General features: G+C 39.9%; 1 protein-coding gene across 5 annotated transcripts in view; it reads right to left on the bottom strand.

The window, feature by feature from the left end:
* rapgef6 (Rap guanine nucleotide exchange factor (GEF) 6) overlaps positions 1–17511 on the bottom strand; it is a 136381-nt gene that overhangs the window by 21642 nt on the left and 97228 nt on the right. For all 5 annotated transcript variants that reach the window (XM_063894934.1, XM_063894933.1, XM_063894935.1 and 2 more), the window contains 8 exons: positions 16490–16648; positions 15072–15224; positions 13536–13700; positions 12209–12316; positions 11766–11969; positions 11117–11225; positions 10749–10992; positions 5542–5699 (listed from right to left, as the gene is read on the bottom strand). In XM_063894934.1, coding sequence (XP_063751004.1) covers positions 5542–5699; positions 10749–10992; positions 11117–11225; positions 11766–11969; positions 12209–12316; positions 13536–13700; positions 15072–15224; positions 16490–16648 — 1300 coding nt within the window. The remainder of the gene's footprint in view (positions 1–5541; positions 5700–10748; positions 10993–11116; positions 11226–11765; positions 11970–12208; positions 12317–13535; positions 13701–15071; positions 15225–16489; positions 16649–17511) is intronic.

Genomic DNA, 17511 nt, shown 5'->3' on the forward strand with positions numbered 1-17511 from the left:
CTTATTCCACTTAACTTTAAAAAAAACGATTTATAGAGAGAGTAAAAGTGTAACTTAAGATCGTAAAAGTCTTACAGATGAAATTAAACACACATTCTTCTTCATGTGATTAATCATTTAAACTTGAATCATTATCTGTAATGTAGCAATTAAAAAGCAATGAATGCAGAACTGAATAATTCATGAAATAAAACATCAACAACAAGAATAAAAGTGCGTCTTCTCTAACGATGTAAGCTGCCGTTCTAGATTAGCGTTTATTTTATATGTTCAATTTTAAGAGGGCAAAATAAAAGCCTGAATGTTAGTGGTGATGCTGGAGCAGCTGCACGCGACTCACATGGTGTTAAATAATGGAAACGTCTCCCCCGAGTGAAACACTGCATTAAAGATCGCTGTGTTTGAGTAAGGAAGAGGGTACGGCCCATTAGCCACAGGCAGCCGAGGAGCTTTAAAACAATGAGTCATGGACGCTGCACGGAGACAAGTGGAGAGGGAGTCCGACAGATCAGATAAAGCTGTCACACAGCTGTGTGTGTGTGAGACACAGAGAGAGAGAGTGTGTTCTATGTGGTTAAGTTGAATAAGATTAACTGAAAATGGAACACATAAGCATCTACGGAAAAACAAAGGCTGTGGTGGAATAATCTATTTGTTCACGTTGATTTTAATGCAAATAACAGTAGCTTCCTGCTGTTTACCAAGCAGAGAAGGGTCAAACGTGCTTAGACACAAAGTCATTACCTTTGCCGGTATTAAACGTCTGATATGAATGAGGGGATCTTTCGTTGTGTGTGTATTTAATGACAAGAGCTGGAGCACAATAGGCAGAAACAAATAGCTGAAGGCAAGGCCAATTACAATACTGTTTGAGTGAATACTCATGATAAATCAGCTCAGCTTGTTTAAAGAGAGCTGTGTGTGTACAGGATTCTCTGTATGTTCAATATCTTTGATGTATGAATAAAAGTAGTGAGGAGTTTTTAAGGGAAGTTGCATCAGTTTGGTTGTGTCTATGTTGTTGTTGCAATTTGACAAGAATGTATTTATGTAAATGTTCTAACCCAAATGTTTCTCTTCTGCAATTTCTACTGGCAGATTATTTACATATATATTGTATATTTATATGTCTGTTTTTAATGCATAGTTATAGTGTTTCAACATCTTATTTCTTCAAGCACCCGGTGTTTTTCTGCTTCTTTAATGCAATTATTTCACTTTCTGTCATTGGTTCCTTCAATGTCAACATATTGATGTTTGGATATAGGGGGCCAATCTTGGTTATGAATGATCTCTCTATGGACTGGGAGCTTATTGATTTAAATCACACGTCAAATGCACTTAATATGACAAGTGAAATGATCACTGACTGTTTTCCTAAAGAAGGCAATGAGTGCATTGATTCCTAAAAGCAAACACATATTGCACCACAGGAATAAGTGTGTGATTTTCTGTGTTGCTGCAGTATCAGAGCTGCTCTCTGTTTATGTGGCGATGGTGGGTTGAGAGGAGGCTTAATACTTTGTGTCTCATTAGCTTTGATTTGATATTAAAGTGTGGGAGGCTCTCGGCTAAATAGCTGGCTATAATATCCGGAGGGGGGCTTAATCATGTTTAATCCTCTGGATGAGCTGCAACCTGACCTGCACACAGGAGGACAATGATTGCCTATCCAGCCACACATCCAATCAATTATCACCTTTATTAAAGTATCATTTATTTTCATCAACAGCAGAGTGTATTCATGTTCTGAAGCCAAAGGGGAATTCTACAAAGGAGGGAAAAAAAAACATCTTCCTGGGTTTCTTGCAAACACAGCACTAAAAGAGGCAAAACACTACCCATAAGCCTCAGTCTACTCCTCGCCCTTCGATACCAAAGCATTTCCCAGTCACTCCATCATACAATCGGAAGACATGAATCCAGGGGGAAAGCATACAAAGCAGCAGAGTGCAGGGCGTGAGAGCTGGAGGTGTTGAGAGGAGAGGGGAGCAGGGCCACTGGAATTAATACCAGAGCTCAAATGAGAAAATGTCTCTTGATGCACATTTAATATAAGTCATGTATTTGACTTTTATCTAACTCTCCCCTTTGCTGTAGTTATGTTAATTTCCCCGCTGTGAGAATAAAGGATTTCTGATTCTGATGTAAGGATGGTATTTCCTCTATAGTGTGAGCCTCAGAGCTATTTGATGTTTCAGTGTTACAACCAGAACTACAGAACAAACTAAATCCCGCAACAGATCTATTCTATATTCTGTAGCCAGAGCTTGAAACGACTTGTGCCTTACTCTGTGTGGTGAAATTCAGTTATTTTCAAACACACACTATACAGTAAAACCATATGGCCTCATTAGGTGCCATATTCCTTTTAGCTCCTTCTTGTGTCAGTGGCTGGAAGGGTGTGTCGGTGTCAGAGTTTGATTGACAGCAGCCTGCGGGTGAACTCTGCTTTCCGCAGCAGTGCAGAGACCAAGTAAACACATTTGCCCTGTAGCTTACAAGCCTTGGGCCGACTAGTGGTATTAAAGAGTCAGGCCCTCCTCAGAATCTAACCTGGCCTGAGTGACGTTTGCAGGAACGTTTACATGCTGTTTAATGTGCTGCAGCCGAGCAACTTATTAACAGTCTAGCTTGCAAAACTGCTGTTAGCATTTTTCCCTGGAGGATGTTTGTTTGTTGGGCTGTTAGTCAGCCTATGATAGGACGGCATGGTTGCTGCATTATGGAAATCGGGTTTACAATCAAGCAATTTGATTGTTCTTATTGGAGGACTTTTTCAATCTAAGTTTTCATGAGTTAATGAAAACAGCACCATCATGGAATACAAACAATTACAATATATAAAATAAATGTATTTTCTTTCGGTCACAGCGTGTGTGCTTACTATGAGGGGCCGTTAGGGACATTATTCAGAAATACCGTTCACATACACATGTGAAACACTCTCACACACACAACTGAAGCCAAAATAATTTACAAACATGTGTAAAAATCTCTCATAAACACATATGAAACGCTCTCACACACACATAATACATCCAAAGTTATTCACATATACATGTGAAACCCTCTCATATGCAGATGTGAAACACACAAACAAAATGCGATTTCAGTATGTGACAGATAAAAATACAGCTTGATATAAGGTGGGAACGAAATGCAATCTGTTGGTGGTTATTAATTATCCATAATCTCTATGTTGATCGCAATGAAGAAATATGTCACCAATATCAAATTGATCACTGTCTTCTCGTCACAGATAACCAACTTTTATGAATCATGTGTAGTAGTGTGATAGTAGTAGTACAAATGCCGAAATGCGAAAATCGTGTAGGGGAAAAATGTATTATGGATTAAAGAGAACAAAACAGTCAAGATGGAGGGGAAATCTGGGATCAATTTGTAATGGAACACATTCAGGCTTTTGCATTGAAGATTTGCATACTTACAATAGAGTCCCAGAGCTTGGCAAGCAGAAAAGAGAAAGAGAAATCACAGTGAATAACAGCGGAAGAAAGAGTGTGTGAGGAGTACATAGAGACAGTTCCTGGCAACATTGCAGTAATGTAAAAATAAAGGAGGGAAGACCAGTGGATTTCCTACTGTAGCCTTAATCTGTTCATGGGAAACCAGAGGGAAGAAGTGTGACTCATAATTCCTACACTATAACATCTGCTTAAAATCACAGCGAGGGAGAAAAGGAGGAAGAAAAAATGAAGTAAATGAAGTAAAAATGAGAGAAAAAGAATGAAGACCATGAAAGAAACTCAACAAACAACTTTACTGAAAATACACGAGACACATATTTTGACTCAATTAGGGAAGCTACTAAAGAGTATTTTCATTATCATTATCCATTGTTTAATCTGTCAGTCTGTAAAATGTCCAATAGCTCAAGATGCCGTGTTCAAATTGCTTACTATTTTAGCCTTACCATCCAACACTCAAGGATAATACATTTTAAGTTAAATAGGACGGAGAAAAATAGCAAACTATCCTATTTGAGAAGCTTGAACCAGAGAATCTGTGGTTTAGAAAATTGCATCTTTTTGATTTGTTTACAAACAATACATTGCTTACTGTGAAGTACACTACAAGCTATGTTTAACACATTTTTTGTTAGTTTTAATTTGATTCTCTTATAAAGTAAGACTAGATTAGACAAGACAAAACATGGCCACAAAAATCACAAGGAAACAGATAAGCGACAAGCTAAAAGATGCTAAACAAACATAAACAGCACTTTAAAACAACCCAAGAGTTGTCTAACGCCATAAAAAATAAATAATACAGATAACAAGATTTCCCATTCATTCTGATCCCCATGCTAATTTAATCACAGTTAGGACTTTGGTGGCACTACCAGCTCTTTAAGATCTGAAACAGGGTTTGTATTTAAGCAGGCTGCCCTTCTATTAAATCTAATGTGAAGCCAGAGGACGGAAGGGAAGCTGATCTAATGCCGGATGATTTATGTGCCACAGTTGGTGCGTGTGTGTACTCTAGCACACAACGACCACATGTGATGTATAGCCTTCGAACCACAAATCTACATGCGAGTGTGTGTATGTGGGTGTGTGCTGCTGTCTGAGTGTGTGTAGGTCATTGACAAATGGCTGGTGGCATAAATCAGGACCTCATTCACTCTCTCCCTCTATTTCACCTTTCCACTTTCTCTTTCTTGTTCTCCCCTCTCTCAATATTTCATTCCTCTCAACACACAAACACACTCGCATATCCACAGGGAACGCTCCATGTTAGTCTAAATAGGTATGGGTGCAGAAACCCTCCTGACAAGAAAAGGAATAAATACGTTTTATGGTCCAGGAGGTTAATCCTTTTCCAACGGACACAACTCTGCAACAGCTCTCAAAAAGACCCCGGGGTAAGTGTGTGTGTGAGAATTTATGTGTACACACCTGCGCCAAAAACCTCCAGTGACTTGCTTAAGGAGATTTAGGGCATGTTCCTGTGTCAGCATGGAGTATTTTTAAGGAGTTTGTTTGTATTTCAAGGAGGAAAAAGATAGAGAGTTTGCATTCAAGACTATCCAACACTACACTTCTCATATGACTGCTTTATGTGATTATGTTCAAGGATGACAGGTTGTGTGCACAGCGTCTCTCAGCGCTCACTGAGCATTGGAGTTCTTTACGCAACAAGTGGCTTTCACTGTTGAACAAGGCCAAGGATGACAAACGACTTCAGGAAATAAGCACTAAGTTGTTTGACTGAGAAACCCGAAATGAGGCCATGAGGGTCAACAACAACAACTGCAAATGAGTGTAATGAACGCGTTTCTACAATCAAAGAACAATCCTGTTTTTTCGGAGGCTTTCAGAAATTCAGAGCTGTCGTGTTTGGTTCAATGCTTTTATAATGTTGGAGTGGCTTTTGAGGGGCTGTTCTTTTTCCCAAGGTTAATGATCAAAAGGATTATTCAACAAACCTTTACTGAGAAAGAGTTAATTAGGTTTCCTCTGGTAAGGATAAGTAATAAAAGTGTCATCCCTCTGGATTTATAGAGTTTGTTCTTACCTGCGGGGTTAGAGAAGTCGAGGACGCTGGTGGCTGGATGCAGCAGGTCGGGGCTGCTTGACGACAGGTTGCCGGGGATGGGCATGATTGCCACGCTGTGCCGACACTGCTTGGTACCCACAATGCTGTCATCCTGAGACTGACCCATGCCCCCGTCACTAGAGAGGAAAGAAGGGACGGTAGGAGATTTGAGGGAACAAGATAACAGGGGGAAGGTAGGAGTGTTGGGAGAGGAAGGGAGGGTTAAAGAAAAAGGGTGTGGAATTAAAGGGAGAGAAACAGGAGAATTAGATTTGAACCTGTCAATTAATCATTAAATGTTCCATAATTTTAGGCTTAGATTTACGCAGCAGTAGACATCTTTCAATAAAACTGCCTGAATGCTTTTTCCTTATGTTTTATGACTTTTAAGCACAAGCATTAGACTGAGTGTCTTTAAAACATATAATAACTCAAAACACTATCAGGAGATTTAATCAAAATGTCTACTCTTGCAGAATGACAACACAACATTTCAATATCTCTATATTTGTCTTTTAATATGCAGCATTGACGCAGCTGAAATTCATCAGAGAGGCGGTTTCACGAACGGCAGGAACTGATAAGGAGCATTCACGGAAACAGACAAGAGACACGAGTTCTCTTGTGTTCAGCGACACAAGGTAAGTAAACACACGAGACAAAGAGACAGGTACACACAAGTCAACAGAGACACACACAAGACTTGCAAACAGCAGAGCACATTTGAAAAGAAATGATAGATTAATGTAATGAAGTTTCATTAAGTTATACAGATTATAGCTCATTCAGATATGACTGGATGTGTGTTTTTATTTGCACATTTTTACTTTTTATCCCTGATTCTCCCTCTCTTTTGATTAAGTGTGTATGTACCGTGGTGAAATGTAAAGGACATTAACTCAAATATAGAATTTAAAGTACAATAACTTCAAGTGAGTTTTTCCACATTACGTTACTTTAAACCTCTACTTCACTCTATTTTTTGTGAAAGTTATGTACTCATTACTCCAGCTTTAGTTACAAGTTATTTTGCAGATTGATGTTAATAAATAATAATACAACATATAATTTACTGAGAAATGATGACATATTATTTTAGGTTAGGCTACCCAGCAGTAAATAAAAGGACTAAAATAAACCCTATCACTTGAAAGGAGCCTTACCGCATAATGGTAATTTATGTTGTCAATACTGTTGTACTTTTACTAGAGCACACATTTGAAAGACCTTTAGTTGTAACAGAGTATTATAACAGTTTAGTATTGGTTATTTTACCTAAATACAAGATCTGAGTACTTCTTCCACTACTGTATTAGCATTTATCCCTCTGTTCTCAGGTGTGTGTCCAGCGGTTGGCTTGAATATGAAGCAATACTGGACTTGAGAGACAGTCACATTCCTACCTGCGGTGCTCAGGGATATGCCCACATTAACCTTTACATCAACAGCCTCATTAGACTGCCTGGACCTGCGTACATGCGGTGGAAATGGCTACTCTCTTGAGACAAATCCATAGATGGATAGGTTAGGTATTATGGGGGACAATTGCCCTTCCTCAAATGATAAAAGTGGATTTTCTCCAAGGTTGAATAAAACTTTGTTGTAGCTTTTAACTTGCAAGATTAACAATTGACTATTTAAAGTAGGTGAATGTATATTAATTCAGACTGAAACAGGATAAAGGAAAATAGCAATATGATCTTGAATTGTCATTTAAAAGATGTGATGATTTGCTAATGTGAAATACATTTCAATATGTTGTCGTTGAGAGTTGGAGTCGCAGTCTGTAACTGGGTGTCTGACACACAGTGTTCAGCCGGTCTTGCCCTGCATACTAACGGTAGCATCCCTCTAGGTGTGTGTCTGTACAGTGTGTACTCTACACGGTGCAGTAATGCAGGGCTTCCACTAACACAGGGAGTGCTGCTATACCAAAGCCTATGTTAGCTTCCCCGCTCGAAGATGGGAGGAGAGTAAAAGCAGACATGTTCAGACAAAGGAAAGTAAAGAAAAGCAACAACATAGATAAGGCATATTAAAATGACATTCAGGTTGATGTAAAAAGGAAGAGAAAAAGATAAAGGAGTTTTAGAAAGAGGATAGCATGGGGCTCATTTTGAGGTCTGACAATATTTGCACTTTACTGAAGCAAATGTAGGTTAAGGACTAACATAATTATACCTTAAGATGACAAGCACTTTTAATAATTTGGAATACATCTGACATACATGTATTTTGAATACCATTAACAGATAATAGCAAATCATTTTGGTGAGAGATCATTTAAACTGAATATGACAAGATGTCTATCATATAAAAAAGCATAAAAGCTCATTTTTAAAGCTTCTATGTTTTAAAGAGAGAGCTATTTATCTGATTTAAGTCAGCTGGCCGGTGTACTGACTGTCAATCACCACAACACACAACTAGCTCAGAACACTCTTCTCTATCATTTACAACTTTAATCAACACCAATATATCTCCTTTAAATCTGTTCTCAAACATCCCTTGCAGAATAGAGTCAGTTTTGGTTGAATGACAGGAAATGTAAGATTGAAAGAAGTTGTGCAGAGAAAGAGAAGGAACACCTTGACTTTGTGGGATTCATGAGTTGAAGGAATTAGCATGAAATCTTCAAATGAATTCCTCTAAGAATGCTGCTGAAGGTCAGTGGTGTGGTGTGGTGTGGTGTGTGTTTGTGTGTGAGTGTGTGTGGATGCCTGCTGTGCGCCGGCTGCGTATGGATACTGAATCAAATGGTTGGAGGACTGGGGAGTTACGCAAGAGGTCTTACCGAAACAGGCCCCTGAAGCAGCGGAGACAAACGGGAGAGAGACGACATTGAAAAGCATGGAAAGAAAAGGTAAGCAAAACAAAAGAAAAACAGAAGCAGCTCTGCTGGAGTGTTTAGCTAGCTGGTGCAGCAGAGCCTCTCATTTTTGACACACACTTAAGCACAAACATACATGTAGGTATCAGAAAAATAGAATAGTGTGGGGCACTGACAAGTTTGCTGAATCAAAAAAGCAGAACATTAAAATGCCAGCATAGATTACACAGCAGTCGACAGGAAATTGCAGGATTTGTGAGGAACTTGACTATTAACTCCATTCACAAAAAATACTTAAGATGTCAACAAGTAGCAGGAAGTACATTATATCTTTAGAAACAATTTAGTCTAATGAAAAAGAGCATCAAAGCAACAAAGTCTTCCCGAAAATCTTTTTTTTTTTTATAAACAAGCTTTCAGTCAGTGACTCCCTTAAAAGCAAGGACACTTCTTTTCTTACTCTGTTAAGATAGATTTTACAGACAACATACACTGTACACCACAAAACAGTGCATGTCTTCCTTACTACTGTCCTGTGGGGGTAACAGAGAACACATCTCCTGAACAGGTAGAGCAGCAGCGCAGCAGCATTGCAGTAAAATGGACATCATGATGTAATGCATGTAGCTGTATCATGAAGAAGTAGAGGAGATGAAATGGCATCATGGGACATGGGGTTACTACTTAATTGCAGTCTCACTAAATCACAGAGACTTCTGAGGCAAACTGACTAAGGGGCTTAAACCTTGGTCTATTGCTTTCCAATCTGGGGAATGTAAATCAACACGGCTGGTCAATATGGGATTCGTATTAAGGTGTATGCACAGGCCCGGACATCTTCATTTGGCAGAAAAACGACCTGTTTATTGCCGGTGTGTCCTTGTCATATAAAATCCTAGTCTGAAGAGGAGCACAATGTCAGCCAAGAACAGAAATGGGAAGCAGCATGGTCGATGGGTTTGTGTAAGAAGAGCTTCTGAATGGGATTTTTAAGTTGTTAAACAAGGTCATTTTCCTTCTCTAATCTTGCCAGGTGTTTAATAAGTGAGTAGAAAAAGAAAAAGTAGGGAGAGACTGCACCTTAGCAACAGTATGTGTGAAGCATGTGAGTGCAGGTAAACTTAAAACTTCTTGTATCTTTACAATGACTCTTTGTTTGTGTACAACGACTTTATAATGTTTGCCTCCCACCACATTTTCATCCTACAACAAGCACTGATGAATCCCCAAACCACCCGTCTCGTCTCTGTTCTCCTCTCATCTCGCTTTAATCAGCAAGCATTTCCTTTAAACCAAAGAGTGGTTTGAATAAAATTTGAAGAAAAAAAAAAGCAATGAAAGCCCTTGTTTGGTCGATAAATAGAACGCGGTGGAGAGCCTTTTGAAGCGGTGCAGCGAGTCAGATCAATGGCCGCCTGATAGCGTGTGGCGTTATGAAACAGACACGCAATCAGTTTCCATGCAAACTGTGTTGCTTTGTGGACATAATGACTGTCGAGAAACTGGAAGAGTGGAGAGAGAAAAGTGAGGGAGAGGACATAGGTATGACAGTGTGTGTGTGAGTTAACTGTGCGGACGGCTCTGTAATTAACATGGAACATCGTTTTCGCTCACACACACACTGACACAGTTTAGAGTATAATAAGGCCTAGAGAGGCATGAAATTATGAAATGAAATCAAGCCTGTATCAGCGCGTCAACGCTGGAATATTGAATGTGGGCCTCCATCTGCACAATTGCTTTAAATTGCTCCAGATGCTGCGAGTGTATTGGCTGTTTATTGCATGGCAATGACAATGGTTATACGATGATGATAATGCCTTTTACATTTTTCATGATTTGGCTGGAATCAATTGACTCTACAGCAGCTAAAAGACTGTAAAGAAGTAAAGAAATGTGCAAAAGTAAACCTACATATTTCTAGAGCATTGTTTCCGTAACCATGGCTTGGAATCAGGATGGACTTTCATTTATTTCTGTGTATCAAAATGAAGATAAGAATGATATATCTCCTGTCCTGGCTAAAAAAACTGCAGGGAGAGGATAAAATGTGTTTCTCTATCGCTTCCTGAGGTGCCATAAGTGTTTCAGTTCAGGGTCAAAACATAGACGTTTAGATATCTGATCACAACTCCAACATTTTCTGTCAGCAGATCATCACAACTTGCTCCAATACTGATACAGAGATAGTAAACAGATCCCGTTAAGAGAGGATTAATGCCAGGTTGAAAGATAACTCCAATACAACGTGTGTCAACAACACTAAACCCTATTTTCCTGGTGTCCGACTGCTATACTTTTATATATCTACATTTGATGCAATGGCTGCATGAAGACAGCACATTTATCTTCCTACCTGAATGGTTTGGGCGGCAGTATACTGAAGCGCGTCTTCTCCAGCATCTTCCTGATCTTGTTCCGTCCTCCTGACACAGTGTTGGCCTTCATTTTCCTCGTGCTCTTGTGGTCTGTCGGGAACTCCATGTCTCCGGGAAGGTCGGGGATGGAGAAGCGGTTTCCTTTTTTCTCCTGGATCTTGGGAATGTGAGGGACGCCATTCTTCTTCTCGTGCACGATCCTGCTGAGGAGCTCTTTGAAGACTAGGTGGAAGTATAAAGAGTGGATGAGTGGGTTGGTCACTTACTCAAATGATTAGCACTGTGTGAATTAAAGCAGATTGTGCTGTATGTAATGTGTGTGTACAAATACTGTGACTTCGTTTACCAAATATGTTGGTTTTGGCAGTGAGAGAGAGGTGTGTGTTGTTTCTCAGGATGTCAACTGCTTTGGAGAAGGAGATGTTCTCAAAGTTTTGACCGTTGATCTCCATGATCTGAAACAAGAAGGATGAAATAAAAAGAATTAAGTAAAAAGAATAGCATGAATTTCAAGACAAATATATTTGATCCTTTTTTCTGACATCTGAAAAACATCAGCAGTTTCTGGTATGCCTATCACTATATTATTCCAAACAGTCCTGACTAGGCAGTTTTTTCAAGCAGTTTTCTAAATATAAAGATTGAAATGAATGTTGTTGCTTTCTAAATGACACTAAAAAGGGAAGTGTGCAGTGCAGTGTGACAGCAGGGCAGCCTGATTAGAAAAACTGTTGTTTCTTGTCAGCTTTTGCTATAGTTAAATATAAAAAAAGAAACAGTCAGTCAGAAAATGTTCTGTATAAGGAAATACAGAAATTATCAAATCATAAAATGGAATGCAGTGAGATGATGCAGTTGAGATTTTTGGGAAGTTATGTACCACTTGTCGCTTACACATCCTCTAATTATACATCTATGTGTACAGTCTTAAAGCTTTCCACTGGTATCGTTTGTTAAATATATCCTGTCCAGCCTTGTATTAAATATCTTCTCACCTGATCTCCCCGTTTGAGTCCGGCCTCGGCAGCCTTGCTCCCCGGTTCCACCGACTCAATAAAGATGCCGAATCCTCTCTCGCTGCCGCCCTGCACGCTGAAGTTGAGCGGAGACTCCCTGGACGCCTTCTGCAGAGTGATCTGTCTCCACTTTGCCTTGGCTGCACATGCTATATTCAGCAGCCTCAAATGGCCCTTCATTTTCTGACAAAGATGGAACAAAGTGTGAGTTCAAGGAGTCTTGCATTTAAATTGGCTTTTGTTTCATGATGTGTGCAAAGTAGTTTTTGCATGGGAGATAAATCAATGCACAATCATGGTTTGATCTGACCTATTATTCTGACTTTATGTCTCGAGGGACTCAATCAACTATCTGAACTGATTTAAACCAAATAAAAGGAGGATAGGTAGTAAAAACTGAGCTAAGTGTTATCTGATCTTACTGCAGTTTCTAGATTTCTCTCAAAGTCCTCCAGGAAGTGTGTCATGGCCGGGTCACCCTCAAAGTCGTTGAAGTGGTTGTTGACCCAAAGCAGCACTATTCGCGTCACCTGTGAGAACACAATTAAAACATTTATTTAGTGGAGCCACCAAACCCACAGTTCCTGTCACATTTTATTCTAACACTATTTAAGTATCACTGCTTTGACAAGAAATGTGTTGAGAGCTCTTTCAGAGTACTTGTACTGTAGGTGTCTGGTCAGAGGTCATGTTTAACTACTTTGCAGGACCGTGGGAGCTAGTAGTTGCTCAGGGACACTTTGGAAAAGTGAAATGCTTGACAACATGAATGCTTTAAGTGCAGTCCACTTTACTTAACATGCTGTCAAAGCAGCCTGTGTTTAATATTTTTCATCTATATTTAATGCTTAAATCAGGTAACATCAACTTTAATTGCTGCTACAATGCACTGCTAATGATCAAATGTCCATATTTGTACAGAAAAAAACACACACTTCAGAAGTTTTTACTGTAAAACGTGGGAAACAGCGGGGAGTCTAAATAATGATCATGTGCATGGCTGCAGAGGGAAGGTTTAACAATCGGTTGACTGCTTCATTTTGCCCATAATAATTAGAAGAAAAACCAAAAGCAAAGGGAATCCGGAAACAATTATTTCTGCAAATTTATAACGGCGGTAACATTGTTCTAACCTTAGCAAACAGTCAGAGAAGTAATGCATCAACAGAGCTTCAATCAATCTATGTCCACTTTCCACTCTTTCTTTCACTCCTCCCGCCATCCTTTCTCTTCCCTTTCCACATACCGTTCTTTTTTTCTCACTCCTCTTGTACAGGATTACATCCTGTTTAACGGAGCTAAAGATTATTATAATCCTGAATGACAAGCACATAAAGAGTATTGACAGTACACGACTAATCGTGGGTTAAAGCAGCAGCTGTATGGACAGTGGGAGTGTCACGAGGGAACAAATCGCTGCTGTGCTCTAAGACAGCTGAGGCGGCTGAACTGGTATCGATCGGCATGGGAGCGACAACAATTCTCATCGACATGGATGAATACAACACATAAGTAGTGCTAAGAACGTGGGAGATCCTCAGTCACACATACACTAAATAATGTATAGTTTCCACTTTTGTATGCATGTAAAACTATCGTTTCCACAACAAAAAAACTACCACTTCCACACAAAACACCTTAAAATTCCTACACACTTGACCTTTACTATCTACTTTACATGCAGGCATTTTTTCTAACCTTTAATAACGTAGTGTACATACAAACGGAAACGTCCAAAACAAAACTCACTGTGTCCCGAAGATTGTCCACATGAAACCATTCCAGCAGCTTCCTGCCGACCTCCATGGGATTTGAGATGAAAGTCCTGTAGGTCAGCAGGAAGTCCTCGATGTAGGTGGGGTCCACCACTGACGGCTCCTCCACCAGGTGCATGATCAGACGCTCAGGGGTTCCCTAGGTTGATAATATATACACACACAAACATGAGAATACACAGAGACAAAATATACAGCCCTCACTCTTACACACAAATGTAGGACAGCTGAATTGACACAAGGGCACACTTAATCTATACAGACACATGCACACACACGGCATCACACGTGTACACACCTATTTAAATAAATGATGTCGACATAAATCATAAAAGTGACAAGGACATAAACTGTGAAGATGCAGCTATTGAACTGAGCGGTCAGTAGCCCATCAATAAAACCAACACACACAGAATAGCTCTTTCACAACATCACACTCGAGCATTTGCTACTAAGGTATGCCATATTTTCTGTATAAACCCTCAATCCAAACGTACTATTATAACATTTGTGATTTCTTTCTCTAGATCTTTGATGGTTAAATACTCTACACTTGTGGTTGAGTTTGTTAATGTCATCAGAGCAGAGTTTCTGGGGGGGGAGAAATGATTCATTTTACAGGGAAGAGAAACTAGAAGGCCTCCACTTTTGTCTGACACAATGAGAACAAAGTCAAAGACAGACAGGGGAAATGCTAACACTTGTGAATTGACTCATCTCCGCTGGATATGTTTTGGAGCCAACAGCCTTCCTCGGAGCGGTGGCAAAGAGAAATCATTCAGACCCATTATCTGATCAATACCTGGCTGCCTCTGGAGGCTCGGGGAAAAGGATCAAAAGGCCTTGGAGCGCTCTGCAATGTAGCGAACAAGAAAACGCTCCGACAAACACTAATAGTGCTAACGCTGCCTCTAAACGATCAACTAAGAACACCGAGCAGCCTCATTGATGTTTCTGCAAGAAAGGAGGGCATGGTCGATTTATAATGAGGTAGTACTAAAATCAATCCAAGGCATTTTAGTGTATAAGTACATAATAAATAACAAAGAATGATTGTTTCCTGATGTTATAAGTTATGTATACCAAAGTTATAGGGTTGGAACTAAGCATGCTTTTGAGCTTGCTGGAACACTAAGGCTAAATTTAACCCCTAACCTTCCTGTTGTCTCATGTTGTTTCAGGTCAGCTCTTGATCAAGGTTAAATGTATTTCTAATGTAAATCGAGTGCATTAACACATGTTGAGCTCTGGGTTTAACACCAGTCTAACTCGACCTTAAGTTTGAACTTGAACCACCATGCCATCCTTGCTTTCCACCGCAATGGATTAGCATTTTAAAGAGACATTCATTTTGTGTTCCAACACTGTCAGAGGTCAGTGTTGGAACCAAAACCTCTGGGACTAGAAGACTTTCCGTGAACACTTCAGAACAGCAAAATGCTTTCTTGAACTGTGAACGAAGTCCAGTTACATCAAATTCAACAACACCTTTAACTTTAAAATCACTGACCTTGATGACAATGTGTCCCTTCCTTGTCCCGCTGCGGTCGAGCTCGCGGTGCTCCTTCACCATCACGATCTCCCCCTCCTCCTCCACCTTGTGCGTGTTCTTCTCCACATGGTTGAGGATGCGCCAGTAGTCCTCCTGTGCCACGCAGACGAACTGGTCGAGGATGACATGGGGACAGCGGATGAACTTGTAGTAGAGCAACACACTGCTCGGCACCAGGGCCGGGTACTCAAACAACAGCAGAGAACAAGCATTAGGGCGGGCAGAGAGAGGCATGGGAGGGGTGGAAGGTCCAATAACACACTAATTAAAGTTAAAGAAGTCTCATTAAAGGTGGTCCCAAATCCTGACAGCTATCCATTTTGTAGAAGCATCCTTTAATTTGAGCTTTCCATTATCATACTGACAGAAAGCGCCAAGATGTGACTCTTCACTGCCCTACAGCATTGTCTCTGTCTGGGCTTCCCCTCACTAAATCATCAATTTCTGCATTTGTGTCGCTAAGCCCTGAAACTTCCTGTGTATCTGAAGACAGGAAATGATACGAGCAGTGGAGGAACTGGGCAGTGGACAGAGGGGCTGTTACCACAAGTACACGCTAGGCTTCTTTTACCTTTGTGAGCTCATCAACAGCTTTATAAACATGCTTTATATCTAGACTGGCTTCCTGTGCAAAACAAGCATGCCTATTTGTAATCACGTGTGACAAATATGACTCTAAGTGACAAGGTAGAAAGGCCTCTGGCTTAATTTACAAGCAAGATTCTGTATACCAAAAGATGTGCTATCGTAACTTACGAATGTCAAACTTTTTAATAATAAAAAAAAGGTTTAAAGTAGAATCTCTAAATTAAGATGTGCCATTGTCTATTTCTGGTTGCAGAACTCTTCACTGTAGTCAAAAGGAGAAATAAACATAAGATGCAGTAAAAAACAAAAGCAGTGAAAGATAAAAAAGAAGATACACTCTTAAATGAACTCAAAACAAAATAATTGAAAAACATGTGAAGGGATGATTGCAACAGCATTAAAAGAAAGTGCTTACATACATGGAAATATCAGATACTTTTACTTTGTTTCTAGTTGCAACCTAACAAATAATGTCTAAGTCTACCAACACAACACATTATTATTAAGTAACGTAATTTCCGGACTATAAGCCGCTACTTTTTGCACAAGCTTTGAACCCTGCGGCTTATAGTCCGGTGCGGCTAATGAATGAACAAAACAGGATTTTCCCCTAATTTTAGCTTGTGCGGCTAATATTCAGGTGCGCCTTGTAGTCCGGAAAATACGGTAATCGGACATTTTAGCACCGTCTTTTGTGAACAATCACATTGAATCTGTAAGTGTATCAATCTTGCAGCAAGATGCTTGACAATTAACCAACTCCACCAATCATACTCGGTCATCTTTACCTGGCAGTCGTCCCCCTTGGTACGAACTTCTCCGTTCATGAACTGTTTGTCCAGTGACGGTGAGATACCGAAGCTGTTGCCCATGCAGAGAGTCTCCACTCTTGCCTCTGGGTGGCTGATCTCCACGGCCCCGTTCAGGATTACATACCAAAGGTCCAGCTGCAGACGGGGGCAAAACAACAATCAAAATCAACTTCCTGCAGAGATCCGCAATGCTGCTTCCCTGGACATCTTCAAGTGATCATTAAAAACTCACCTGTTCACCATGGCCTTTGACCCCTAACCCATCACAGTCAAGCTTCCACTCCCACTGCTATTTATTAGATTTTATTACTTTTTTATTTGCCCTACTTGTTTGTTTTTTGTCTGTTCTTACACCATGTAAAGCGGCCTTGGGTCCCTTGTAAGGCACTATAAAAATGTAATCTATTATTATTATTATTATAAATCATTTAGTCATGATGTCAATACGAGTGCTTGCTTGTGGTTCTTCTTAATGCTCTCAATTCTTGCTCTTTTCACAGTTAAGTCCATATTGACTCTCTGATCAACTTGGGAGCATGATTTCACTTGTATCTTCATATGGAGCTTTTTGAATTGAAAATACTTCCTACCTGATCTCAAGCCTAAAGATCAGAATATATTTTTTGTCAAGATTTCAAAGAGAACAGCGGATATAACTGAAAATGTTCAAGGATTTGAAAGAAGAAGCAATATGTTATCAACTGACATACAATACAGCAGCAGTATAACCACGAATGATTGTTAAAATGGCTCTATATTACCAGCTGACATTTATCGTTACGCGAGCATAATGCGCTTTGTGAGGTATGAGTACAGTGTGAAGAGGTGTTTTGTCTCTAGTGGTGGCTTTTGAAAAGGAAATGCCAGCAGGCATAATATAACAAGCCATTCAATCGGGATGTGAGAGGATGGAGGGGTTTCGGGTGAACAAACCCCGGGGCTCCATCCGCAACTATAACTGATATTTCCTCCTCATTGCCTTTTCATTCCCTCACTAT

This window comes from Eleginops maclovinus, chromosome 11 (assembly GCF_036324505.1).
Source record: "Eleginops maclovinus isolate JMC-PN-2008 ecotype Puerto Natales chromosome 11, JC_Emac_rtc_rv5, whole genome shotgun sequence".
NCBI lineage: Eukaryota > Metazoa > Chordata > Actinopteri > Perciformes > Eleginopidae > Eleginops > Eleginops maclovinus.